Source organism: Lygodium microphyllum, chromosome 5, assembly GCF_053477565.2.
Source record: "Lygodium microphyllum isolate KBCC chromosome 5, Lygodium_microphyllum_v1.1.10, whole genome shotgun sequence".
Classification (NCBI taxonomy): domain Eukaryota; kingdom Viridiplantae; phylum Streptophyta; class Polypodiopsida; order Schizaeales; family Lygodiaceae; genus Lygodium; species Lygodium microphyllum.
This window is the reverse complement of record NC_141139.1, coordinates 122,491,825-122,519,407: the sequence shown is the minus strand read 5'-3', so window position 1 is coordinate 122,519,407 and position 27,583 is coordinate 122,491,825. Positions and strand designations below refer to the sequence as shown.

Sequence of the window (27,583 nt, the reverse complement as noted above, 5' to 3'; positions counted from 1 at the left end):
TTTGATTAGCAAAGCATACTACCACGTTGTATGGACATATAAATAATAGCTTCCTTTTATTACTCAGTTAAACTGGGTTCACTAAACTCAATCTTTAGCACATAATAAACAATTCGGGAATCAAATACTTTATTTTATAATAACAAGCAGAACCATCACTTTGCAGAGTGGTACAAAATCGTCTTTTTGTAAAAAGGCACTGTCGAGCCTAGGATGGGACCTTCGAATCTCATAGGATTGGGTTGTATGTGATCGCACTCCATCCACGGTCAACAGGGAATTTACTGGCTCAGAGCCCCTCTAAGCTTCCTTGAGTCCATAGTTGCCCTCGTACGTAGTACGAATTGGTTCGTACTATACGGTTCGTACCGTACCTTACCGTACGAATTCGTACAAAAAAAACAAGCAATTTTTTTTTTGGTTGTTTTTACGTGGTTGTTGTTGGTGGTGGTTTGGGTTGTTGACTGTTGTTGTTGTTGTTGTTGTTGTGGTGGTGATCTTGTAGCCTTGATCGATCAACCAAGAAAGGGAGTGGAAGCTTGATTAGACTCCTCATACATGTTTTGTTATGATTTATCCTAGAGCCAAAGGCCATACATAAGGTATTCAAGCAGTTCCATACGTTTCTAATTGATGTCCCATCATTTTTCACAATATGTTAGTGTCATCAATAAATAAATTCAGCACCATTTGAGAATCATCAAGTAGCTTAATCCTATTGATTTTACCTTTGTTCACAGCTCATTTTGCACCACCCAACCCAAAGCATTAGTACACATTGCTAATAAAACTAGGCCAGAGGATAGCTTGGCCTAATGTACCTTCTGAGAGTACACGAATTAGTGAATGTATCATCGGTAGCTACTTTAGCCTTAGCAATGCCAAACAAAACCATAACAAAATTCATAAATCTTTTACCAAAACCTTTGGTGGTTTGTTTGGTAACTGTTGGTCTCACAGGTCATTTTGGCCTCTTGTAGACATTAATAAAGCATCTCATGTCATTTCGTCTCTCTCTCTCTCTCTCTCTCTCTCTCTCTCTCTCTCTCTCGCGTCTCTCCCTCTCTCTCAACCTTTTCTCTCAAGCATACATGCCTCTTATTTGTATGATTATTCATGTATGATGTATCCACTCCTGTGTATGCACTCTTAAGTTATAGCGCATGTTGCGCATGCGGCATATGCTATATAGGTTTTGGCGTGTTACCCTCAAGTATTCATCTTATATACTCCAATAGCATTGCTATTTAGACTTTAAACATTTGTTCTATCATCTATAGTTCAAAATAATGAAGTGAATATTTTTTTCGTACTAATATCGTACCGTACCTTATAAAAACTTAAGGTACCATTTAGTACCTTACGGTACCATACTTTTTGTACCTGACAACTATGCCTGAGTCTCAGAAGCCGTCCTACATAGCAGGGGCACTTATCACTCGGCTCTTTGCCTTCTCAGGTGCTCAAGTGATCAAAAACCAAAAACACCTATCTCCCTCGGGAGCATAGGACCCTCACCCGTTGGTGAGTTTTTCCACACTCTGCAGAGTGTTAGGGAGCATTGGGTTGGGGATCCCAACATCCCGAACCACCACAATCCACAACTCGTCTGGCTGTTACGAGCACGCAATCATAAGAGACAATTCATCATTCACAAATCCAAAAGCAGCCATAACCATAAAACATTTTAAACACACTTCTCAATGTATGCGATGCATAGAATCTACCGCCCTCATCAATTCCCGTGTTCTTTCCTAAAAAGCAATTGATAATACTAACATGTTTTTGTAAGTTTAAGTAAGTTCTAACTAATCGTAATCTATGTAACAAACTTATCCTATGGGATTTTCTAACATTACTAACTTATCCCTCATTTTATTGTAAGATGCAAAAAAGAAATAACATAAAATAGAAAAATTAGAAACTTGTAGAGTTAATAGCTTAAAAGTAATCATTTCGTGATTATCTCCGTTCGGCCATCCATCGTGATTACAGGGTATGACCGCATTCTCGGTTTGTTGTGGAATGACCGGTCCTTTGGGTTGAATGGATTCGGGGGTAACTTCTGCTTGCGCCTCAGCAACGTGTTGAGTTCCCTTAGTAGCGACTACTTCCTCATGTTGGGGAGTTCTCCGAGCATGACCTCCCTCAGCATCTCGACGTCTTTTGGGAGCCATGGAAAAAGCTTGATGGATTTGAGTAGTGCTTCCGCGTAGGTGTGGAGAGAGAGAGGCTTGACTGATTGTAGTAGCAGAGCTTCGTCGCGTCAACAGCAGAGAGACTTCTGCATTGGTTGTTATTCTAATGTGACACCCTACCTCTATTTATATAGTAATCAGGGGGAGGTAAAGAGAGAACGCTTGCTTTTAGCATTTCAATGACATCATGTCAGAGGGGTTCCGTTGGTTGTGCGTGAGAAGTTCCCACTAGCTTGTAGGAAAAGCTTCCTGGGAGGTCACCCATCCCAGCAGTGTCGTCAACCAAGTGCACTTAACTGCTAAGTGACTATCCACTAGGCTAGTTCTTTTTGTTGTTCTATATTACAAACATAGTTTTAATAAGCTTGTCTTGGGAGGGTTTCCCAAGCCTTCCTTCTATGAACTGGCATATAATATCTCATCAATTATCTTCATAGTTAGGGCTAGTTTTAAAAATGTGCAATCTTTACCATTTTGTTTTCAACATAAATTAATTTCTGGAATGTATATGCACATTGTTTATTAAAATAAACTAAGTAACAGGGACATTACAAGAGCTGTCTTTTTGTTTCGAGTTTTGTAATTTTTAACAAGCAGTTCTGCAATATCCAGCAGCTCAGGATTCACATGGTATTATCATTTCATCCCACTCTGGCAGTGGTGCAAATGCAACCCTAGTGCTAGCTTGTGCAAAGTAGGAAAGGGAGAAATGACAAGGTGAGCACAGCTGGGTGGGTTGGAGGAAAATGGCAGGTGGAGGTGGAAGGTGATATATGCATGCAGCAGGAGTGCACGTTTCCAGGGAGTATCACCCCTCTTCAGATCTAGTCCAGTATTGGTGCACTGTGTACATGTGTCCCTACTGCTAGCTTGCTCTGTACTGGAACTCTAACCTAATGGCATATCCAAGCCTATCCCATTCGAGTTTCTCTGTTTAATCCTGCAAGCAGTTGTCAGGTACACAAGGTAGGTGCCAGGACTTAGGTGTTGAACAGGGCTAGCTGTACTAACACTGAAATTAATGCTATATTCTATTGCCTATTGCCATGTTTTTGTGTGCACAGTCAGGTGGGTTAATGATTTAGCCCAGGATACTATATTGCAGCATGAAAGAGGGACTTTTTTAGTTATGAAAGTAAATTTTTGTTTGGGCTTTCCTATTCACATTGATGAGATAGTGCCTAGGAAAGATATGATAGACAAGGACTGTTAATTTCAAGTTTTCTTTCTCTTTGTTTTTATGAGAACAGGCTGATTTCGATTTTCATGGAGAAGAGTGGGAATGGGGAGCTCACAAAGTTCAACGTGTTAGTACAGTGGGGAGCTATAATAACAATGATGGTCTCCAGTTGGATAAGATTTTCATTCAAAAAGATACAGCCACTTTACATGCAGATGGAACTCTTCTAGGACCAAAGTCTAATCTGCACTTTGCTGTGCTCAATTTTCCAATAGGTTTGGTTGCTTCATTGATGCATGCTATACAGTTATCAAAATTCAAGCCAGTTCCTTATCCAGCTACAAGAGCACCGTCAACGTCTATAAAAGGTATACTGTACATGGAGGGAGACTTACGAGGCCCTTTAGCTAAGCCACAATGTGATGTACAAGTTAGGCTACTGGATGGAGCTATTGGAGGAGTTGATCTGGGCCGTGCTGAGGTGGTAGCTTCTGTTACTTCATCTAATCGCTTTAACTTCAATGCAAAGTTTGAACCTGCAGTGCGAAGTGGGCATGTGTACATTCGAGGTAGTCTTCCATTAGAAGCAAAAGGCTTAGATGCCATGGAAGATGATGATGCACAGAAACAGATCATAAAGATGAAAAGATCACGGGGTTGGAACAGAAACAAGAGTAAGATCACTGATGAGAGTGATATGGAAGAAAAGAAGCTTGTCCGTGATAGGTTAGGTGATGAAGGGTGGGAAGTGCAGCTTGCGGAAAGTCTCAAAGAGCTGGATTGGGAATTTGCTGACAAGGGAGCAGTACAAGTTGATGCAGCTGTAAAAGATGGTGGCATGATGTTAATAACAGCACTGTCACCTCATCTTCACTGGCTTCAGGGCAATGCCGATTTGACACTACAGGTGTATTTTCTCAACCCATGCTCAATTGGCTTCATCTGATTTTGTTAAGTACTTGCTAGTGATGACAAGTTCTTAGTAGTGACTAGAAATTTCAATATAATGCATCTTGAGAATCTCTTTCATAGTCTTGTACTGTTTTAGGTTAGGGGAACAGCAGACCAGCCAACTGTGGATGGTGTGGCAGCATTTCATAGAGTTTCAATTTCCTCTCCTGTTCTCCCACGACCGTTATCCAATTTTGGGGGCACAATACGAGTGCTTAACAATCAGCTGTGTGTGGAGGGCCTTGAGGGGCGTGTTGGAAGAAAAGGCCGTCTTTACGTGAAAGGAAAGCTTCCCCTTAGGGCTAGTGACTCTTCTGTCACAGATAATATTGAGTTGAAAGCTGATTTACTTGAAGTACGAGCAAAAAATGTATTTAGGTAATGCACATTTTTGCAATTATCACCTTATGTTTATTTTCCATGTAGCTATGACATTCAAGAGTTGACCAGATATGGTAATCAGTGGACAGGTGGACAGTCAAATTGGGGTGACAGGGAGCCTGCTTGAACCAGTTGTGTCTGGAATGATCAAGCTCAGTCATGGAGAAGCATACCTTCCACAGGAGAAGGGAACGAATATGGCTGCATCAAACCTTGCATCCAGCCTAAGAGGGATGACAGCTGGTGGAAAACTAGCTGGTTTTGCTCGTAATGAAGTACCATCATTGCCTGATCATCTTCGAGAGTCCCAGTCCCCTAATGGTAAGTAACCATACTATCTCTATATATGTTATTAGATGTTGCTTTTGTGACATGTGTGAAGACATCTCGGTTTTGGTTGCAGGCTCTGAAGAGATGGAGGACAAAAAAGAGCAGAGACAGTCTCTTGTTGCTGTGGAATTGAGAAATCTGAAGCTCTATCTTGGGCCAGAACTCCGAGTTGTGTACCCACTGATCCTCAATTTTGCAGTTAGTGGAGAAGTTGAGCTGAATGGTCTGGCAGATCCTCAATATATAAAGCCCAAGGGTACTCTGACTTTTGAAAATGGTGATGTGAATCTGGTGGCAACTCAGGTGCATCTACTTTATCCTTTATTGATCCATCAGCTCTGAGTTTGAAATAAGTCACTTTAATTAAGGATTAGCCATTCAAGATAGTAAGGCTTATGTGTTTACTGATGGTCCTTTTCATACGATCTCAAGGCATTTTCGTGTTTTTCTCTGTTTTGCATGTCATTTATAGGTGCGTCTCAGTCGGGATCATGCTAATCGAGCTAAGTTCGAACCAGAGCAGGGCTTGGATCCTAGTCTAGATTTAGCATTAGTTGGAGCTGATTGGCAACTAAAGATCCAGGGACGAGCTCGAAACTGGCAGGATAACCTTGTGATCACGTCAACAAAATCTGGCGAGCCAGATGCTTTAACTCGAACAGAGGTGCTTTCTTGTAGAAATAATTTAAGTCATGTTTTCTCAAATGTCTAATTGCTCAAAAAGTGAAATTTCTAGGTTACCAAAAGTTAGGATATCTTGGTTGCTTAAGCTTTTATTGGCTTCAGCATCGCCATGCCAAGGTATGTTATGTCCAAGTTTCGATACCTTCAGCATGCCATAAATTTGACTAAAGTGGAGTGGTGCCAGCCATTTTCAGGATAAATTCTTAGTTTAGATCCCTGAAAAATATGGTTCTTTCTCTCATACTAACAAATAGACACTTTAAAATTCTGAAAAATTTTATCAAGTACTTTGTTTACAGTAACCAAAGCATCCAGTAGTCAGTTGATCACCTGATGAAAGTCACTACTAGCAATTGAACACTGCAATATGCTACAGAATGACAGACCTTGGGTTGGTTTACAGGAACCAAAGCATCCAGTAGTCAGTTAATCATCTGATGAAAGTCACTGCTAGCAGTGCAATTGAACACTGCAATATGTTACAAAATGACAGACCTTGGGTTGGGTTTATGTATATTTTCCTCTATACAAGCAACTTTTACATTAAGTACAATGAATGCCATGACTAGCAACAAGATGTTTTCCTATATTGGCTATTGAGGACAAGTTGGATGGAACCAATTATCCACTTTGGACTTAGATGACGTGTCATGTATTGGTTGTAAACGGGCTTTAGAACATTGTGCAAGGAATTGAAAAACGTCTTGATGGTCTGTCGGAAACTGTAAGTGTAGTGGAAACAATAGAAATAGATGATGTTGAGGATGTTGCAAGTTCCATTTCTGCTCCAATAAATGCTAGAGCACCACCACCACCTACTCCTAATAAGCAGATTTGCTGGGATGATAGAGATGCAAAGGCTCATGCTTTGATTGCATTGTCTATTAAATGTACCATGATCCCTTATACTCACTCATGTAAGTTATCTAAGGATGCTTGGAATATACTTGCATATTTATATCAACAATATTGCAGGTTCCAATTCTGCTCCAATTAATTCTAGAGCACCACCACCACCTACTCCTAAGCAGATTTGTTGGGATGGTAGAGATACAAAGGCTCATGCTCTAATTGCATTGTCTATTAAATGTACCATGATCCCATACATTCGCTTATGTAAGTTAGCTAAGGATGCTTGGAATATGCTTGCATATTTATATCAAGAAAGAAATAAGGCCTATATTGCTTTCTTGCATAAGTAATTAGAGAGTGAACGTATGTATGAATGTGACTCTATGGATAGTTTTTTGACAAAGATCAAAGAACTTAAGGAGCAATTGATCGCTATAATGAGATTTTGCTAGACATGTCACTTGTGCAGACTATTCATTTGATGAGTTAGTTTTTGTTTTGCTACAAGGAGAACAATCTCGGAAAAACAGATCAATTATGTGTGTTGCATATCAAGCTTTTGTGGCTAGTTAGAAAGGTAAAGGAAAAATTGCATTTTCTACTAGTAATAAGTAGAAATCTATAAATGTTGTTTAGACAAAGAAGATTGACAAGGATGAGAAGAAAAATGAGAATAAAAACTATTGTAGGTATTGTACGGCAAAAGACCATGTCATTAAAGACAGTCTTAAACTCACTATGAAAGAGGCTAGGAAGAAATAGGCTAGCATGGCTGTTGTAGATGCCTTTCCTTTTAAGTTAGAATCTGCAAATTTTGTGTAGGCTACAGAGCGGCCATTTTGTGCAAAATGCAATTATGACCCTTATTTATATGATTCTTGCATGTCTGTTGTGGATTTAAATGTATGGTGCTTTGATGGTGGTGCTAAGAAGCATATTACTTTTCTATAGAGTGTGTTCACTTCTCTTGACCCTGCCCCTAACTGCAATATTGTGACATATGGCAATAACTCCTCTCATCTTGTTAAAGGAGTTAGAAAAATTATGCTAACTACTGTTAATGCTAGTACTTTTGTACTTGCCAATACTTTGTATGTACGAGAGATCAAGAAGAATTTACTATTGATCATTTAAATGACAAATGGGCTTAATGATTTTATGAAAATGAACTCTAATTCTAGTATCCCTAGCTCTTGGCACAATGACCGTTGCCATATTAGTGAAAGACTTGACACTCGGGCGTGTGGAGAAATACCCTAACATAGAAACTTAGACACAATTAAACAATAAGAACACAAATTAATAAAAGAACATAGTTAGGATTATGGCAGTAGTTACGATTATGGTAACTCAGAGACAATGAACACAATGAATAAGAAGCTGAATAAATGTGAATAGAATACAATGCTCATGTACCAAACACACTATGCAGTGAAGGAATATTGGCCCTCGAACTCCCATGTCTGAAGGATGGGGGCAAAGAGTATGAGTTAGAGAGCGTATTGTACTTGAATGGATCACAAATTGCAGCAAGATAGCCTCCGTCAGTGTCTAGTACAGCAAAGGCAGTAGTATAGATAGCTGTGGGAGAGAAAATTTTGAAACCCAGTAATGAATGGAGTCGAGCAACAGAGGTGACAGCTGCGGAAGGATAAATGCAGCATCTAGGTGGTGCAATAGAACAAGACTGCAGCCATAGAGTAGAAATGCATCCTTGGATGAAGTCATCGACAGCGGACCTTAGCTCTAGTACAACAAATGGAGCTTCTAGGTGGTGGCTAGGCAGCAAATGCAAGGTGTGGACGATGGTGATTAGTTGGCGATAGGACAATGAGGAGAGGATAGTGAGAACAAGGCTACAGACTGGTACTAGATAAAGGTAGATAGTGTGGGGTAGTTTCGGTTAAGATATCCTCCACGAATGGGGTGTGGGCAACAAAGCTCTAGCTTTTGCAATCTGCAAAATGGAGATTGACTCAGTGGGAGGACAACCTTTCTATTTATAGATGGTTTTAGGCCTCCCAAATCAGGGTTTGTGTGTGGGACATTGAAACTCTCTAGGATCGTGCTTGTTTTTATAAAAAGTTTAAATTCATGAATTAACTTGAGTTTTGGAATGATTTTTTAGCTCAGCACCGCCCCTTAAGCCCAAAACTGGAACGAGAAAGGGAATGTAAACAAGTCCAAGCCCTTTTTCTTTTCTTTTCCTAAAGGGGTCCACCCCAAAGCAGCCACGACATCAAGCAAAGGGTGCACCTCGATTGCCCATTGACCCATTGAGGATACAAAGGCGCTAGTTATCTTACCAAGGGAGCCCAATTGTTCACCCCAAAGAGGATAGAGCATTGGACAAAGGGTGCTTCTCGCCTACCAAGTGGCCTACCAAGTCTTGCAAAGATGGATGGAAACACAATGGACTTAACAAAAAAAAAAAAAAACACTTTTGTTTTGTTTTTCAAAAGATTTATGAGTAAGTGAAGGTTTTCCATGAGTTCTTGGTGTATTGAGTAACAATTCCCTAAAGGGAGAAAGATAAGGGATAATCACCCCCAAGACCTTTACAAAACAAACAAGACTAACTTACCACTATTGGATATCAAAGATGAAGAAGAGAAAGTGGGGGGTATGTGTTGAGCTAACATAAGCATTACATGTTGAATTAGCCACAAAATAGCCCCAAAGCTTAATTAATCAAAACCATGAAATGGTGCATGGTTTGAGGGAGTTTTAAAATGGTCTGTGGTATGAGGTCGTGAAACTTTCTATAAATAGGCATGTTGCCCTTCATTCAATTTGAATGTCGATTTGCAGGTTTCAGACTTTCTAGCTTCACTGTCCACACCGAGTTCCCAAAGGGCATCTCATCCAAAGCTGCCCATTGCTGTCTATATCAGTTTGGCGCTTGTTTCTTGCCTCCATCAACATCGATTTCTATTGTGTTTGCCAATCAACCACATGGTCTATAGCTTGCAAACTGCTAAACTGCTGTGTTAAAGAAACTCTCACATGTTCCACCAACTTTTGACAAGATCATCAAGCACACAACTCATTACCTTGTGGGCATATTGTGAAAATTCTTGTATATCAAAATTTTCCTTTGCCTCATCTTCTACTACACCAAATGCTTGCATGCATCATTCAACATAAGGAATCCATGCATATACCTTCAAATCCACATTTCCATGAAAACAACCCATTGTTGCAATTCAAGAACTGCCAAAGTTAAGAACCAAGCCACTTGTGGTGCTTCCCAGTGGGGGCACCAAGAATTATGTCGAGCGAGTGGTGGATGGCAAATACCCTAGACATAACTCGACGAGAAGAGACAAAGGAGCATGAGTAAGCGTTGTGGCTTGGTATTAGGTCTCAATAGATGCAATTTCTGATAGTTACAAGCCTTGGAGTAATGTGAATAGTGCAACCAAACAGGTAATCTAAGTAGCATAACCAAAGAAGATAAACTAGAAGACCCACCCCAGAATACCACCAACCACCCAATGAGAGGTATCAAAAACCACTATCTAGGGGCTAGAGGATACTCATCCCACCACGAGACCATAATACATATTTAAAGTGAAGCCTTGGAGTATCAAGGGCATAGCCAATATGTATTGAGAGAAACCATAGTTACCATGGATTTTGGAAGTATTTGCCTTCTTCAAAGAACCATATTGTACATGTGTGTACCAAAACTAAAATACATTGAAGTGTCTACAACAGCCAAGGAAACAATCAAAGCCTTTAAGCATCCAAGCTAGAAATGTTAGCTGCACATTGCCTTTGAGTTACCCTAACTCTAACTATGTTCTATCAGTTTGTGTTTTGTTGTACGATTGGTTTTGTGTTGTCTAGTTTTAGAGCATTTCTTCACATGGTAACAGAGCCAAGTTCTCTTTGAGATACCTAGGACTTTGATCGGAAAACTTATCTGTAGAAGCGGGAACAACACAAGGGTTAGTAGTGGGTCCTTCACCACTTCCAAGTAGATACTGAAGAAGGCCTTAGAGAGACTATCCTCTCCCAGGCATTTCTGTCCATCCTGTGTATGGAAAGCCACTAGTTCCTTCTCTGTAAAGGGAGCTAGGAGGGAGTGTCCCATCTTCTTTGTGATGAGGGACGCGATGTGATTCCACACCTGCTGTCTATATTGCTGTCCTCTAGTTGAGGCTGTCTCCTGCTTGAAAAGGCACCTGTAGCAGTCAGTGGCAATCCCCTGGCAATCCCCATCACCTCGTCTGGGCTAGAACGAGTCCTCCCATACTGATCCCGAAGGCTACGTATCTGCTCTCCTGCAATGCGAGGCTGGTGCACCTTGAAGAACTCCTTGCACATCGTGTCCCCCTTCCACGCCCAGAAGGCTGCTAAGGTGCGGAAAGAGAACTCCGAACGCCTGTCCTCTAGGCCAGCAATGGCTGCTTGCGCGCGCACCTCCTGTGCGTGGAGGGTGGAATCTTGTGGTGCCTCCTATAATAATCTCTATGTGATTGTGAGGTCCCGTTGGAGTGCTCTCTCCTCCTCCCAGCTCTGCTGCATGGCTGGTATGGCTGCCACTTGGCAGATTCTGCTTGACTCGACTAGGACCTCCGCAACCTCCTCTACGATCCGGTCCCTCCTGCCCTACTCCCTGGTCCAAATCTGCTCTAGTTGTCTTGTCACATCCTCCCTCCTATAGATCGAGTCTCAGGGATTCGACAGGATCGTGTGTCTAGGGCAAATGCCGGGGGATCAAGTGTTAGGAGAACCAAGCAATGATTGGATAGCGTGGTGCCCACCAACTGCTCAATCTAGCCTCCACGAGAGCCTCCCCACCACAGAAAAACTGTCCAACTGTTTCAGCAGGACTCCGCCTAGCCGCTTGTATCCCTAAGAGAGGTCCAGCAACCTCTTCCTCCTGTGAAAGGCAAGGTCTCTCCAAGCATCGCGTACTCCGACTACAAGTAGAAAGACCTCCCATGGCTCTTGCTCTCCCCCCGCCATGCCTTGGTAGTTTCTGCCTTTGCCTTGCTCGTCCGCCAAAGTCTCCAGGTTGTTGAAGTCTCGTCCAACGATCCAGGAATCCACCTCAAGGAGTCCATCTGCGATCTCCACCCAGAACCTACTACGTGCCCTAACCTCTGTAGGGGCATAGACATTGAGGACTCCAAGACACGAGTCCCCAATATCCAATCTGATCCATTGAACCCTCCCTGCCACTATCATCCCATGGTCTCGTACACAAGCGGTGAGACTCGGGCCAATAGAGGTGTATACACCTCCACTCCTGCCGTGGACACCTATGGCGTGCTCCTAGTAAGTGTGTGAGCTGCCTGCGAGTACCTTTCCAATCTGCTAGGCCTGGCTGGGAGTGAGCTTGTGCTTTTGTAGGAGTAAGATGTCGATCCGTCCGGCAAGGGAAGGCTGCAACTCCTGCTGAACAATCAACTTCCTGGAACCACGTGCCCCACTGTAGTGGAGATTATTCACATTCCACGATGCAAGGTTTAGCTCATGGGGAAACCTGTGACTAACCAAACAGGCATCTGTTCGGTGTGGAGGCTGTTGATGAGGAGGAAAAACTATGGGGCATATAAGTACGCTTTGCCGCCGGTCTGGACAGTGAACTCTAGTTCCCCATGGTGACCCTCGATCGGACCATAGGGGTGATGGATACACTAGGTGGTACTATCAATGCATCTATTAGCCATTCTAAGAGTCGTGACTCTGTACACTGGTAAAAACGGGCCGCGTGTGCTAGGGGCCACTCGATCACATCCTGCGGAGCTCTCCACTGTGGAGGGGCTCGAAAGATAATGCTTAAGTGCGGGATTCGGGCAGCACCATCCCACCAGTTAATGTCCATTATGCAACCGGGCCATTGCTGTGCAAACATTGCTAGTTCTTCCTCTCTCATCCACTGGGAGGTGTGGTCCGCCACCTGACTCCTCAACTTCTCTATCTGTGTCGTCGTCCACTCCTCTGAGTGAAAGGATTGAAGGAAAAAAGCGTAGTTTGGTCCATCTGGTGGTGCTAGTAGATGGCCTTGCCCTCCTTGACTTACGAACCACAAAGATCCCCACCTCTAGAGGTAGTGGGAACTTTCCGCGCTGTGCAACTCACAAGTAGGACCATGGGCCATTGCGGAAGAACTCTTGTGGCAATAGTTGTGCCTGTCTCGGGAAAGTGTGACGGGCGGCAGGAGCGAATGAGCTGGTGGCTGTGTGGAAGAGGGAAGAATGTTGGCGCGAGAGAAGGATGTAGGTGTGTGCGGCTCATCACCTCCTATTGGAGGAGGGGGTGTGGGTTTGGGGGGGATCACTAGAACCGGGTGCAGATCAAGGGGGATACTTGGTAGGGGAGGTGGTGGGGGGGAAAGAGGGTCAGGGGACGGTCGGAGGTATGTGGCGGGTGTGGGGGGAGGGGGGGGACTGGTGTTCCTGGAAGAGGGGGGACTATGGGCCAGGGTCAGGGGGGGCATGGGAGGTGGGGGGGAAGGGTGTGGGGGCTGTGGGATCTCAGGTGAGGTGGTGGATGGGGGGGACTGCGGTCGTGCCAAGTGGGGCAATCAGGGGGTGCTGCGGAGTGCTCTGCTGAGGAGGTGTCGCCCGCCCTCTTGCTCCCTGCTGTCAAGGCTGGGTCTGAGGAGCTGGTTGCGGTCCCCCCTGTCGTCTTTGGACCCGTGTGAAGCCGTCAGCATACACCTGTGGGCCTGTTGGCGGAACTGCCTTGGCTCCGAAACGTGTACAATCTGCTGCTTAATGCCCAAAGTTGTGGCAGCGGACGCATTGCCCTGGTTGCCTAGTCACAATGACCTGCTGCCTAAAGGAGTGACCTCTTGCGTCAATCTCCAGGAACTTTGGTATACTCTTTGTGTCCTTCACGGCCACTCGTACCTTTGGGACTCCTGCAGCTATCACTGCATCTGCGAAGGCAGGAAGAACTGTGCCAAAGAGCCGTCCAAAGTTCTCCACTAACTGGCAGTACTCTACTGCCAGTTCGGGGAAAAGTAGGGTGATTGGGTGTCTGAGAAAAGTGTTGTGGAGCGCAAATGTCTCCATTGTGGAGCCGCTGTACCAGGGAACCATGTAGATGACCCCCTTCGTGGAGGCATAGGGCGAGCTCTCCAGTAACTCACGAGGTGCGTCCGCAGAGGTGAGTCGAACCATGAAGATACCTTGGCCCATGAGGACTGCCTCCACGATCTGTGCTATGCCAATGCGCAGCGTGGAGTGAAGCCAGTCCCGTAGTTGGGCCCTCGATGGGGAGTGTCCAACGACCTGACCAAATATCGTTGTTTCTTTTAGCTCCAACTCTGTGGCCCGGATGGCTAAGAGCTATTCCTCAGAGAGAGGATGATGCGCAAGGTGTTTGACTGGGGGGCACTCGCAGAATGCGCCAAGGGTTTCCATTGCACGTCCCTGTTGGGAACCTAACAATCACGCTGCTATGCTACCGGGGGGGAAGTTGCTGCAGGGGGGAGGGAGCAACTAGATGTGGGGTGAGTCGATGGCGAGGAGAGGGGGGTTTTGTGGGGGGGGCGCAAGGCGGGCACTGTTGGAGACAGGGCGGGGGAGGGGGGGGGGAGCTTAGGGCGGGCAGGGCGGCAGGTGGATAGGGCGCAGGGCGGATAGGGTGGACAGGGCACAAGGCGGTGGGTGCAGGGCGGGCATGTGGCCACAAGGTTGGGGGGGGGGATTGGCTTAGGGCAAGGGGAGGGGAGTGGTGCAAGCGGGGGGCGGGGGGGGGGGGGGGGGAGACTGGTGCAGCATCGGATTAGATGGAGGCAGGTGGCAGCTTGCGACGTGATGGCGGGAGCTCGTGAAAAAGTTGTTTCAAAATGGCTTAGGGCGTTTGACGGAGACTAGAATCAAGCGCCAAATGGTAGCATACAACAAGAAGTTATGACCTTGATGTCCTTTGCAAACGAGGTGTGGGCACGAGAGATACGGCTCTTCAAACTTGAAAAAATGAGATTAAGGGCAAGTGGTGGGCTGCAGGCCTATTTATAGAAAGTTTGGGGCATCCAAATTAGGGTTTGGTATGTGGGACACAATTATTCTCTAGGATTGTTTTTCTTTTTAAAATAATAAGGTTTCAACATTAATTAATTGTGTTATGGGGCTGTTTTAAGTTAGGCTAATGTAGGCTCTTGTTTCGAAAGAATAGCCCACAAAGATCAAGAGATCAGCTCGAGGGGTGAGCATTTCTATCTTGTCATCTAGGGTGTGCGTATAGCATGACTACCAAAGACTGAAGTGAGAAACAATAGACAAGGAGCCAAAAAATTGTACGAGGTCTTTTTACGGACCACCGCTGTCGTACATTGATTAAGGATGTACACTGAAGTCTTAATAGTCTCAACCCAAAGGTGCTTAGGAAGCTCTACTACAATTAGCACAGAGCATGCCATATTCATGACTATCAGCTTCCTATGCTCGACCACTACATTCTATGCAGGGGAGTTTGTAGAGGTGAGCTGGCGCACAATGGTCTGCTCTTGTAGAAACTCAGAGAACTCATGGGAGGTAAAAGCACTACCAAAACCACTCCTCATAGTACCCGCATGACGACCAACCTGGTTTTGAACCGCTGGCAGCACCCAAGCATTGAAATAAGTGAAGTCATCTGACTTGTGCTCATAGCTTTTTCATACGGCACTCATAGGTTATACGGAGACATGTATGAAAGTATGATTGGAGTGTGATTCACACCTTGGGGCTGAATCATGTGTTGCCCTAATTTCAATATTAAAAAACTGTAAAATGTATCTAAACCTAGTATTTTATACTAAATTGAGTAAGTAAGCTAACAAGCTGAATGAAAACTAGAATCCCAACTGTGCTGACACCACTTGCACTTGCATGTAAATTGCCCTCCTCCACATTGCTACATTATAACTAATTTAGCTTGCTGAAATGTCAATGTCAGCTGTAACTTCAGAAATTTTAGAGATTTTATATTTCTTCAGTGCTATGAAACGTCATACCTCTATTAGGGGTCCAGAAACAAGCATGTTGTCATGGGGGTTCGTGCATAGTGAATGCAGTTTCTCAGGTGGTTTTAAACAATTTAAAATTTCTATTGAACACAGTTTGTCCAGAGTGAATGTAGTTTTTCATGTGGTTTTAAACCTGTTGAACACAATTTCTGACATGTTTTAAATGTGATAGTTGCAGGCATTTATACACTGTTGTTTAACCCTAAAAACTGGTTTTTTCAATAGCCAATACTAAAGGGGAAAAGAGTGTTTCTCAAGAATTTGAGAAGTTTAATGGCTGTTAATGTCAAAAATTTCTGAAAATTTTAGAAATTTCAGACTTCTAATCAGAAATTTCAGGGATCCTTAAGCTACATTAAAGGAAAAAAGTATCTTTCTCAACAATCTGAGAGTTAAATGGCTGTTAATGTGTGAAATTTCTAAAAATTTTCAGAATGTTCAGACTTTAGTACAAGAAATTTGCAACAGTAATCAGCCACTCAGACTTGAGAATCAAGATGCACAGGAAGGAGAGAAAGAGGGAGGGGGGAGAGAGAGATGCAGTCTGAAATTTCAGGCAGACAACATCAGCACTTTTAAAATATGAGAGAGAGAGGAAAAACATTAAGAAAAAGCTTACTCTCCAACATTGGGGCGTCAATTTCGAGGCTACAGTCTGAATTAACCTGTTGCACAGTCCGGGAGCAGGTTTTCCACATTTTCGGGTAGTGAGAAGCTAGGTGACAACAACCAACACCTTCCTAGGCGACAACCTTTTTGGCAAAATCATAACGTTTGCTGCTTATTCCAGCGCCGGCGCACACACAACCCCCCCCCCCCCCCCCCCCCCCCCCACACACACACACACACACAAAAAAAAAAAGTAAAAAAAGAAAAAGAAAAAAACGTATGTCGAGTATGAAACAGGATTTCATATGTTTTTCAGACGTTTGATTGGCCAATTAGACACGTCTAATAAGAACTATGCTTGTGCTTGAGAAAGTACACCCACATGTACCTAGAGAAATCATCCATAATAAAAACGAAGTACAATGCGCCATTCAAGGTGGTAGTAGATATGGGACCACAAAGATCTACATGAATGAGCGTAAAGGGTTCCTTAGCATAGGTGGTAGATTTCCGAGGGAAGGTTATACGATGCTACTTACGTAGTTGACATGCTTTATAGACCCAACAATAGGAGAGGCATTATGAGCCTTCCATGAGCGGAAGACCTCATATGTAACAAGTGTGGGATCAGGTTGGGGTTCCAACTTCTATACTAAATTCCATGTGTTTTGAGTCTAAGACATGCATCATCAAGCTTGACCAAGTGGTATAGTTTAACTTGTTGAAATGAGTCTTATCATAAAAGTATGCTTGGTGGACGAGGAGCCAGAAACATGAGGTGTCTGTGAAGATGGATAGGTGGGGTAGGGTGGAGGATAAGATGGTGGTGGTGTGGGTGGATAAGAAGGGGGTAATTGTGGATAGGTAGAAATAAGCTTTTGATTTCCAAAGAGTGCTGATTGATGCGGAGGTACCGGAATTGTCATGGTTCCACACGGTACTATAGGTGGAAGTGGAGGCACTTGGACACAATAGCCCTGTCCAAGTGTTGACTAGGGCACAATATAATGACTGGATAGCCCACTAGGTAATGCCGTAGAGGCAAACTGGGGTACCAAACGATCCACACTTGAGTATGCTTGGGATGCACTCCCAAAGGGATAACCCAAAAGTGTGTGTGGGGGAGGTTGAGCCTTTGTCATTGGTATACCACCTGGAAGCAAGTGTATAGAGGTCCTAAATGCTGTGCTTAAGTGTGCAGAATTCCTCGTTGTGGTGTGTGGTGGTAAATGTGGTGCACTTAATGGAACTGGAAAGGAAGGTGTAGAGGAAGAGGAGGGAGGGATGGGTGGGAGCCCAAACGGATTAGTGATAGATGTCGTGGGAAACATAGTTGGTTGCTTTTGTTCATTAAATGCATTGGATGAAGATGCACGTACTCCAAATTGACCATGAGAACATTGTTTGAAGAAAATGGAAGGGAAGGAATACTTATGAGTTCATCTTTCAACTTCTCACCTAGTTTTGAGATCATACAACAATACTTTTTTTTCTCATTACTTAGAAACTAAAGGTTATTTTGAAGAGTTTCTTCTTGATGAGCATCCCCCGGTTCAATAGAAGAAACAGAATCAGTTGGCATAGAGTCTAACATAATAGGGTTTGTACTTGGCATTTGAGAAGAGCACTATGGAAGTGAATTGTAATCCGAGCCACGTTTCACTTATAGATGGCCAATCCGTAGTGGAGATTCCAAAGGTCGTGCAAGATCATTAGTTCTGTGTACCCAATCTAACGGAGATAGCTCACACTTACCTTCAACCTCCTGTTGAGCCCTATGCATAAGGATGAGAGCATACTCAGGGACGGAAATCTGATATGGTCTTTGGACTCCATGGTAGTCCAATGGTTCTCTGCCCATGTTAGATTGGGTAGTAGAAAGTTGGCAGGCCCACTTGTGATCATTTCTATCCATGTTTAGCTATGGAGACTAGAGCGGTGGTGTGAATGTGTTTGAAGTCATGTGACCCTTTTGTTATTCCTGCTTGTGTAGATAAGCTTTTCGATCAAAGGCCAAGGTTTGTTAGAGAGTACCTAGCTTTAATATCATGTGAAGAAATGCTCTAAACACAAAAAACACAAAACCAATCATACAACAAAGCACAAGTTGATAAAGAGAACACTGTTAGGGTTAGGGTAACTTAGAGAAAGTGAAGACAATGAGTAATGAAGTGAATGACTACTGAATATACGATGCTCATGTAGCAAACACACTATGTAGTGAATATTGAACCTTAAACTCTCACATCTTTGGGATCAAGGCAGAGGTTATGAGCTGGAGAGTGTGTCGTACTCTAAATGGATCCCGAAACGCAGCAAGGTAGCCTCTGTGTTGTTGGGTTTGACTCATCCCTACGCTCATAGAGGAGTGCCGGTGATTTGCGGTAGGACAATGGGACACTTTTTACTCTCCTTATGAGAGGATTTTTCCCCTAGTTATATTATCTTTTATTTTATGTGCTTCTTTTACACAATTCAGGCACTTACCCTATTTTACAACTTTCAGGTGTGAATGCACATTAACAACCCTAAGGTTTAAGGGTTGTACTTTGTACTTACATTACACTCTTTTTGGTAATTGCATTGGAAGTCATTCTGTGTCTTTACTCTCTCACTCTCTTCACTATCAACTGTGTACTCTTAACTAAGCTTCGATCTTTCCCATCTCACATTTGGTATCAGAGCTCAGATTCAGCTCAGCCTCTTGCCCTGTCCAGTCCTATATCAGTAGCACCAACACCTTGGAGCTCAGTTGAGCCACCCCCTGGTTCATGTCCTTCCTTCTTAGCCTCTCTAGGCTCGTGAGCTCTTGCTCATCCAGTTGTTGTCTGCCAGCAGCCAGCACTTGTAGGGCTGCTGCACCCAGCCGCCCCCTGCACGAGCTCCTGCCTACAACGGTGCTTGAGCAGTCATTTGTAGCGCCACCAGCGCCTCCTCCAGCTCCAACACCGCAGGTTGGTGCCGCCTGCCCCAGCTCGTCCACTTGCGCCTTCTGCTCCAGCCTCCTACATCTCTGCCACCTGGTTGCCAGATTCGCTAGGTCTGCCATTGGCCAGCGCCACTTGTTGCAGGGCCATCAGTAGTAGGCCGCCAACACAGAAGTTAACAGAGACATTTATCTATTTTTTAACTCAAAATTTTGAATTTCAGAAAGGGGCTTCTTGCCCGGGCAGTCTCGTGTCTTGCACACATCTATTGAAAAGATTTCTCGGGAAGCAAACCAAAAATTTTGGGGCTTTTGGGACCAGTGCAGACATTGGTACATGTACTACAGGTTTAGTCTGAAATAGACTGAAATTGTGCATTTGGGACAACAAAATTTTGGGGATTTTGCATTGATTGTGTTGTTGAGCATTGTTTGTGCATTGGATAGCGTGTACATTGGACAGTTTTGACAGAGTGTGACAGATTTGTCAATTACAGTGTCGTGCATGCTGTAATTTTTGGAAATTTTCAGATTTCCGGGTTGTTTGAGCTTTATCCCTTGCTCTTGTGCTCTTTGAAATAGTGACATTTGCTATGGCCAATTAGGGACAGAGTGATGTATTCACATATGTATCCAAGGAGCATAGATTGGATGGCAATAATTATTCTCTATGGTCTTTCATGATGAAGAATGTGCTGATTGTGAAAAATCTTTGGGATTATGTTAGTGGTGAGAAAGTCCGTCCTCGAATTGTGGCTCTTGCAACACCTCGTGCAATAGGACGTGGTCAACGGGCCGCTCATCTCAACCACTTCCCCAAAGATCAACAACACAAAAGGCTTGGGACACATGGGATACTCAAATATTATCGCTGATTGCATTGGTAGTTCAGCGGTCTATAATCCCGCAGATACGGTCTGCAACTTCTTCATGAGAAGCATGGCTCACACTAGATCAAATGTTTGTTGGAAAAAATGAGACACGCATCTCTTTCTTGACGAAAGAGCTTGAGAATGTGAAGATGGATGAAGGTGATTCCATGCAGGATCATCTTAACAAAATTCAGGACTTGCGTGAGCAGTCAATGAATGTAGATGAGTATTATTCGGATGCATAATTGATCTCTACTACTATGAATTCTTTGCGGTGCTCTTATTTGGCCTTTTGCAGTCCTAAATCTCCCCATGAGAATTTCTCCGCAGCCACTTACTTTTATTCAATTGGTTAGTTTGCTCCTAGAAGAAGAGCAAACAAGAAAGAATAATGCGGTGGATGTAATAGCCTCTGAATAGGGTTTTATGCCGAGGCAAAAGAGCAAGGGCAACCAGTCTAAAAAATGCTCTGTAGAGTTTTGGAAGTTCAGGTACTTCATAGAGCAACAAGAAATAGGGGGGCACACAAGCCAAGAAGGGCAAGTGTCACTATTGTAAGAAGCTAGGTCATTACATCACATGGAATGTAAAAAGCGCATTGCCAAGGAGGAGTAGTTCGGGATGTTTGTTTTTGATGCATCTTCTTGTCTTTTGTTGTAGACTGTGACTATTGTTTCTATGCTTGCAAATATAAATCTTCTTGGGCTGATAGGGCATTTAGCTCTACTGAGGATGCTAGCACTTGGTTCATTGACAGTGGTACCCCTAGCTGCCCGCCCCTGCCCCGCCTGTCCCTTTACCAACCCCCTGCCTGTTATCCCCCCCCACCCCCCCAAGCAAGGCTCTACCATCCACCCCCGTCCTCACCTCCCCCTCCCCCCCGGCAGGCTGCCCCGCCCCCTCCGTCTTTAGGCCCGGCCCCGTCAGACAGACACACCACCTGCATTGAAAACAACAATCCCCTCTCCCCTCCAAACCCTCCCTCTAGTTGCTCCCTTCCTCTGCAGCAACTTCCCTCTCCGGTAGCACAGCAGCATGATAGTAGGTTCTCAACAGGGATGCACAATGAAAACCTCTGTTAGACGCCGTTGCATTCTGCGAGTGCCCCCAATTAAACACCTTGCGCGTCGTCCTCTCGAAGGAACAACTCTTAGCCGTTCGGGCCACGGAGCTGGAGCTTAAAGAAACAACGATATTTGGTTAGGTAGTTGGGCACTCCCCTTCTAGGACCCAGCTTTGGGATTGGCTTCACTCCACACTGCGCATCAGCACAGCGCAGATGGTGGAGGCGGTCCTAATGGGTCAAGGGATCTTCATGGTACGACTCACCTCGGCAAACGCAGCCCGTAAGCTACTAGCCAGTTCTCCCTATGCTTTCACAAAGGGGGTCATCTACATCGTTCCTTGGTACAATGGTTTCACAGAGAAGGCATTCGCGCTCCACAACAGGTTCCTTAGACACCCGTTCACCCTACTCTTCCTCGGACGCGATAGAGTATTGACAGTTAGTGAAAGACTTTGAACGGCTCTTCGGCACTGTCCTTCTCGCCTCTTTTGTGGATGTAGTGACAGCCGCAAGAGTCCCAAAGGTATGGGTGGCAATGAAGGAGACAAAGAATATACCACAGTTTTTAGAGATCGAGGCAGGCGGTCACTCTTCCAGGCGACAGGTTATTGTGACGGGTAGCTAGGGTAGTGCCTACGTTGCCGTGACTTTGGGCATCAGGCATCAGAGTGTATGCGCTTCGGAGCCAGGGCCCAGAGACGATAGAGAGGGAGACAGTTTTGGGGGGGGGGGGGGGGGGGGGGCGCACAATCAGCCCCTTAGACACAACCACGGCAGCAGGGTGTAGGAGGGTGAGCGTTGCCCCCCTGGTAGAGCACCACACGGCCTCTCCCTCCTCGTCCCACCCAGCAGAACCACAAGCCCACACATCCACCCCCTACGGAAGTATCACAAGCCACCCCACCTGTGGGCCTATACCCCCCCTCCTCCCTATGCCCTTTCCCCCTGCCGACCCTAGCCCACAAACCCCCCTCCAAAGCTTACCCCCCCCCCACACACACACACACACACACACCCGCCTTGTGCATCCGATCAGTCCCCCCATTTCTCCATCCTTGCCCTCCCCATCATCACCCCTACCAACCACTTCCCCCTTTCCCCCCCCCCCCCGGGATCTCCACCCAGTACAGGTGACCCCCCACAGGAGGGGAGGAGCCCCATACACCGACATCCTCCACTAGATAGGAATCTTTGTGGTACGCAAGTCAAGGAGCATCAAGGTCTATCTACTAGTACCACCGGATGGACCAAACTACGCCTTCTTTCTTCAGATCTCTCACACAGGAAATTGGACGACGACACAGATAGAGGAGGTGAAGAGCCAGGTGGTAGACCACATCTCCAAGTGGATGGGAGAAGGTAGATTAGCACTTTTCTCCTAGTAGTGGTCAAGTTGTATGATGGACATTAACTGGTGGGCTAGGGCTGAGGTCCCACATCTGAGCATTATCTTTCGAGCCCCTCTGCAGTGGAGAGCTCCGATGGATGTGATCGAGTGGCCCCTGGTACAAGCGGCCTGCTTCTAACAGTGTACAGAGTCTCGCCTCTTAGCCTAGATAATAGATGCACTAGTTCTACCACCAAGCGCATCCATTACCCCCATGGTCCGTCCGAGGGCTGCCATGGGGCAATGGAGTTCACCGTCCAGGCTGGTAGTGAAGCATATCCACATGCCTCATAGCTCCTTTTCTTCGTCAGCAGCTTCCACACCGAACAGATGCTTATTCGGTCAGTCACAGGTTTCCCTATGAGTTTACATCTTGCATCCTAAAATGTGAATAGCCTCCACTATAGTGGAGCACGTGGTTCCAGGAAGTTGATTGTTCGGCAGGAGCTATAGCGTGCCCTTGCCGGATGGATCGACATCTTACTTCTACAAGAGCACAAGCTCACTCCCGCCCAGGCCGAGCAAGTAGGGAAGGTACTCTCGGGCAATTCACACTTACTAGAAGCACGCCATCGGTGCCCACAGCAGGAGTGGAGGCGTATGCACCTCTATTGGCTCGAGTCTCACCACCTGTGTATGAAATCACGGGACGATAGTGGTAGGAAGGGTTCTATGGATCAGATTGGATATTGGGGACTTGTGCCTTGGAGTCCTCAATGTCTATGCCCCTACTAAGGTTAGGGCACTCATCAGATTCTGGGTGGAGATCACAGCAGGACTCCCAGAGGTGGCCTCCTGGATTGTTGGAGGAGACTTCAACAACTTGGAGGCCTTAGAGGACCAGTAGGGCAGAAGTAGAAACTACCAGGGCATGGTTGGGGAGGAGCAGGAGGCATGGGAGGGCTTTCTACTGTGACTCGCTAGCTTGGTATGTTTGATTTTGATTTTGCTTTTCCTTCCCTTGCTGCCCCTCTTGAGAAGTGATAGTGAGGGGTCCCCTCTAAAGATGTAGGGCTATAAAATTGACCGAACAACACTTAAATTCATAGAAGGTGGATATGATAGGCTATGAGATCATTTGTTGTGCAAAATGGAAGTATTTCCTCAGCAATGCCCTTAGAAAAAACACAAGCTAGTCGTCATCAAAGGACTTAGAAGCCCCCGTGGTAGAGAACTTGGCGAGAAGTTATAGATATTCAGCTAGCTTGACCTTAAGGTCATTGGCTAGTGATTTTGAAAATTTGGAGTTCATGGTCAAGTGTGATACAGTGAGTCCTATCCCAAGCCGCATATCGACTAGTCAATTGTGTCCATCGCTTGGATGCTAGGCCAAAGTGCTCTAACTAGGATTGAAACTTTCCAAGAAGATCTTGCATCGACTTGACAATGGCAGAGGCATTTCTAGCGTTCCATGAATGGGCAACCTTATATGGAGCTTGTGCAGAATCAGGTTGAAGTTCAACCCTTGCAGAATGTCCCATAGGTTCTGAGAGTCAAGTACATATCTCCACAGGTTCAATGAAGTGGTGTAGTTGGACCCCTTAAAATGAGGCTTGCAAGAGAAAGTGTGCTTGGTCAATGAAGATGAGGAACCATGAGGATGTCGGATAAGAAGTGTAAGAAGAATAAAAGGGTAGCAAGGAGGGGGATAGTTAGGAAGAGATTGTGGATAGGTAGAAATGAGCTGTGAGTGTCCGTATGGTGTTGATGGAGGAGGCCCTGGAACATGAATGTTTCCATAAGGTGCCGATGGAGGTGAAGGCACTCAAGCACCCAACTTCTATCCAAATATCAATTGGGGCACGACAAAGTGACCAATAGGGCCACTAGGTAAAGCCATGGAGGCACACTATGATACGGGTTCATCTATACTTGGATAAGTAGGGGAGGAACCCCATCCTTAGAGTAACCCAAAGGTGTGAAAGATGAAGGTTGAGCCTCCCCCAAAGGTGCGTATGCACTACCCAGAATGAAAGGTATAGAGGTCCTAAAAGTTATAATCACTCCTTGTATTCACATATATGAGTGGGTCATCCATTGGGGATCTACTATGTTCCGCATATGTCACTCTTGCTTCAAATTGGTCTTTACCAACATATTGCACTGAAGTAGGAGAAATAGGCTGAAAGTAGGAGAACGTACTTCCAATTTCACTCTTGAAGAGAGGGGCCCATCCTTAATGGAGCCTTTGATGCCTTTCTCTATCACTAGGCAGTTGGATGCTTGATTTACTTATATTTTGTAGTCTCACATATGAGTGTGTATGCATAAGCCCAAACACTAAGCATTGATAGGTACTGAAGTGGATATTTCGCTACTTGAGTGGTACTCAGTACCTTGGGCTGTTTTATCCCAAAGGGGGATCATTACTGCTAGATTTACATACTTTTTTGGAATTTGATTGGATTGATTGTTATGACATTGGTGTATCCAGAAGTGGTTTTTCTTCATGCTTAGCAATTTATGCATATTGTGGTTGAGCAAAAAGTAGTCCACTGTAGTTGCTTCTAGTTTTGAAGCTAAGTACAAAGAAATTTTCAGAAGTACGATTGAGTGTGTTTGACTCCGATACTTTTTGGCTGATTTGGATGTTAGATAGTCATCTGCCACTACCATCTTCAGTGATAGTCAGAGTGCATTGATAGTTACATAGAATCCAGTGTTCCATGCACATACTAAGCATATTGAGGTACATTATCATTATCTCAGGGGGAGACTTTCTATAGGAGAGAGTAGGTTGGCCTATGTACCAACATAGGACAACCTTGCAGATCTTCTCACAAAGGCTTTGCCTTGTGAGAAGTTCCAAGCTTTTCACAAAGCTTTGGACTTATTCCCCTTTGTGGATTGATCTAGTCTGCTAGGCTTGGCATTTCCCTATAGATGAGTGTGAGCTCTTACTCACTGCATAACTCCCAAGGGGGATTTGTTACCATATTTCAGTAGTTGTGTGTGAACAGACTCAGGATCATTGGGGCACTTCTTCCCCCTCTTTAGGAGGTTTTTCTGCCCCAGCTTTGTATATATTCCTATTCACTTTAGTGCATACTTAGTCTTGTAAATCTTCTTTGTTGATACTTCTCAATACACTTTGACTTATGCTCTCTCAAGCTTCTTGTTCCCTTAGCTACATACTTGAGCCTTTGACACTAATCAAGTGTAGACAGATTTTGTCATTCTCATTTTTTTCTCTTTGTCTGTCGTGAGAGAGAGAATGTGTCTTAAGCTTTGATGGTCTTTCTTGAGTATAAAATAAGTACCAAGGAGATAATGATTCCAAATGGATAGAACATGAACTATAGGACAAGTAGGTCCTCATAAGTTTACAATATCTAAGTGGAAAGAACCATGCAATATGAATGACATTTATGGCTATATCCTGCATGTTAGAGTTCCTTGATAAAGCATGTGCCAGTATTTTCTTCAGTCAAAGGTAACCAAACATGGACGAAATTTTTCAGTGCCTTGTTTGCTTGTTCTAATTTTCTTGTAATAGAAAGTATCTAAAGCTTTCTTTGTTGGTCCTGGTAATGAAATGAGTACTGAGATCCTGCTAGACACATGATTGTGCATAATAACTTGCTTTACAGTTCAGGTTGCCTAGACATAAAATATGTGTACTTGATCATCTTCAATCCTTACTCATTGCAACCTAGTTCTCCTTGCACTGTTAGATTAACCACGTGACTCACAGATTTCGTAGATTTGTAAATTATTTGTTGCTTCGCTTTTCTATACAGGCAACGAGAGTCTTTGAAAGTCAATTAGCAGACTCACTCCTTGAGGGTAATGGGCAACTGGCTTTTAAGAAGCTTGCAGCTGCAACTGTAGAAACATTGATGCCGAAAATAGAAGGCAAAGGAGAGTTTGGGCAGGCTCGCTGGAGGCTTGTTTCCGCTCCTCAGATCCCAAACTTGCTCTCCCTTGACCCGACGACTGATCCTTTCAAATCACTTGCCAACCTCTCTTTTGGAACAGAAGTAGAGGTGCAGTTGGGCAAGCGGCTTCAGGTATGTCTTGTGGTTCTCTTGTTCTGTAAATAACTTCTGCTGACATTTGTATAGCTTTAAATTACCTCTTGTTATTTGATGACGTCATAGTGCTTGTTCATCAAATGCTGTGGTGTAGATCAAATGCAACTGATTATTGGTGGTATAGACAGTCCAATATATAGTAGAGGGGTATGAGAAGATGTCTGCTGCCCAAGTACATTCCTCTGGTTTCTCTGTAACTGGCAAGTACTTGCTTTATATATACATGAGAATCCACTTTCCAGCCTTACGTGTGTCAGTTTCTTTGGAAAGGCACCTTAAGTCTATCTTCTCTATTGGCTGAGTGCCTGATGGTCTGTGGTGTCTAGTTCAGTGCCCATGTAGGTGTGAATTTTTTAACAGATGACATGATTTCAAACAAACATTGAGCACAGACTTTTTAGTTGAAGCACAGAGAAAAGATGATTCACAGGAAATTTGGCCCGACTTTTGTTTAGTTCTGAATGGTTTCTGATTCTCCTTTTCTTCCTTGTGCCATCTTGGCCAGATAAATGGTTGTTTATGGATGGAATCTTTTTTTGCTAGGATGTGTTTATATGTTGGTAGAGAAGTCACATAGTTCTGCAAACTTTTGTGACAGGCATCAGTTGTACGGCAGCTAAAGGAATCTGAGATGGCTACCCAATGGACACTATTGTACCAACTGAATAACAAGCTTCGTATTTTGTTCTCCTCTATCCCCTCTGTAGATAATCGCCTCCTATTTGAATACTCTGCTACCTCTCAAAATTAATTCTTCACCTCTCCATTTCAAGAGAGTGCAATTTTGTATTCTTTCTAATAAGCCCCTATTCCCATTTGTATATGCGGGATGTACAATAATTCCATGTAGAGCAAAGGGGTTCTTTTTCTTTTTCCTCTTTTCTTTTTCAGCAGTACAGTGATATAAATAATTAATTTCTTTTTGAATTTTGAATTTGAATTTCTATATTTTTTTATTTGCTAAATTTCTTTGCTCTGATACGAGTTGTAATGTACCTACTTGATCAAGGCCAAGTAGGCATGATATGTCGTCCATCGGATCCCAAACTTAGTGAAGTAGTATCCAAGCTTACCATGTAAGAGAAACATCTGGCACATCCAACAAAGGATAGACCCAAGGTGGGAATTGGCACACTAGG

The 27,583-nt window shown here is 44.3% G+C and overlaps 1 protein-coding gene across 5 annotated transcripts in view; it reads left to right on the top strand.

The window, feature by feature from the left end:
- Positions 1-27,378, top strand: part of EMB2410 (embryo defective 2410) — a 187,221-nt gene extending 159,843 nt beyond the window's left edge. For 2 of the 5 annotated variants that reach the window (XM_087678344.1, XM_087678347.1), the window contains 7 exons: positions 3,449-4,285; positions 4,427-4,707; positions 4,793-5,031; positions 5,114-5,343; positions 5,513-5,704; positions 26,151-26,420; positions 27,043-27,378. In XM_087678344.1, the coding sequence (XP_087534470.1) occupies positions 3,449-4,285; positions 4,427-4,707; positions 4,793-5,031; positions 5,114-5,343; positions 5,513-5,704; positions 26,151-26,420; positions 27,043-27,195 (2,202 nt within the window). In that variant the 3' untranslated portion in view covers positions 27,196-27,378. Of the gene's footprint in view, positions 1-3,448; positions 4,286-4,426; positions 4,708-4,792; positions 5,032-5,113; positions 5,344-5,512; positions 5,705-26,150; positions 26,421-26,538; positions 26,645-27,042 lie in introns of those variants that run through there. The other 3 variants (XR_015690932.1, XM_087678345.1, XM_087678346.1) reach the window with 3 other exon arrangements.
- The last annotated feature ends 205 nt before the right edge of the window (positions 27,379-27,583 follow it).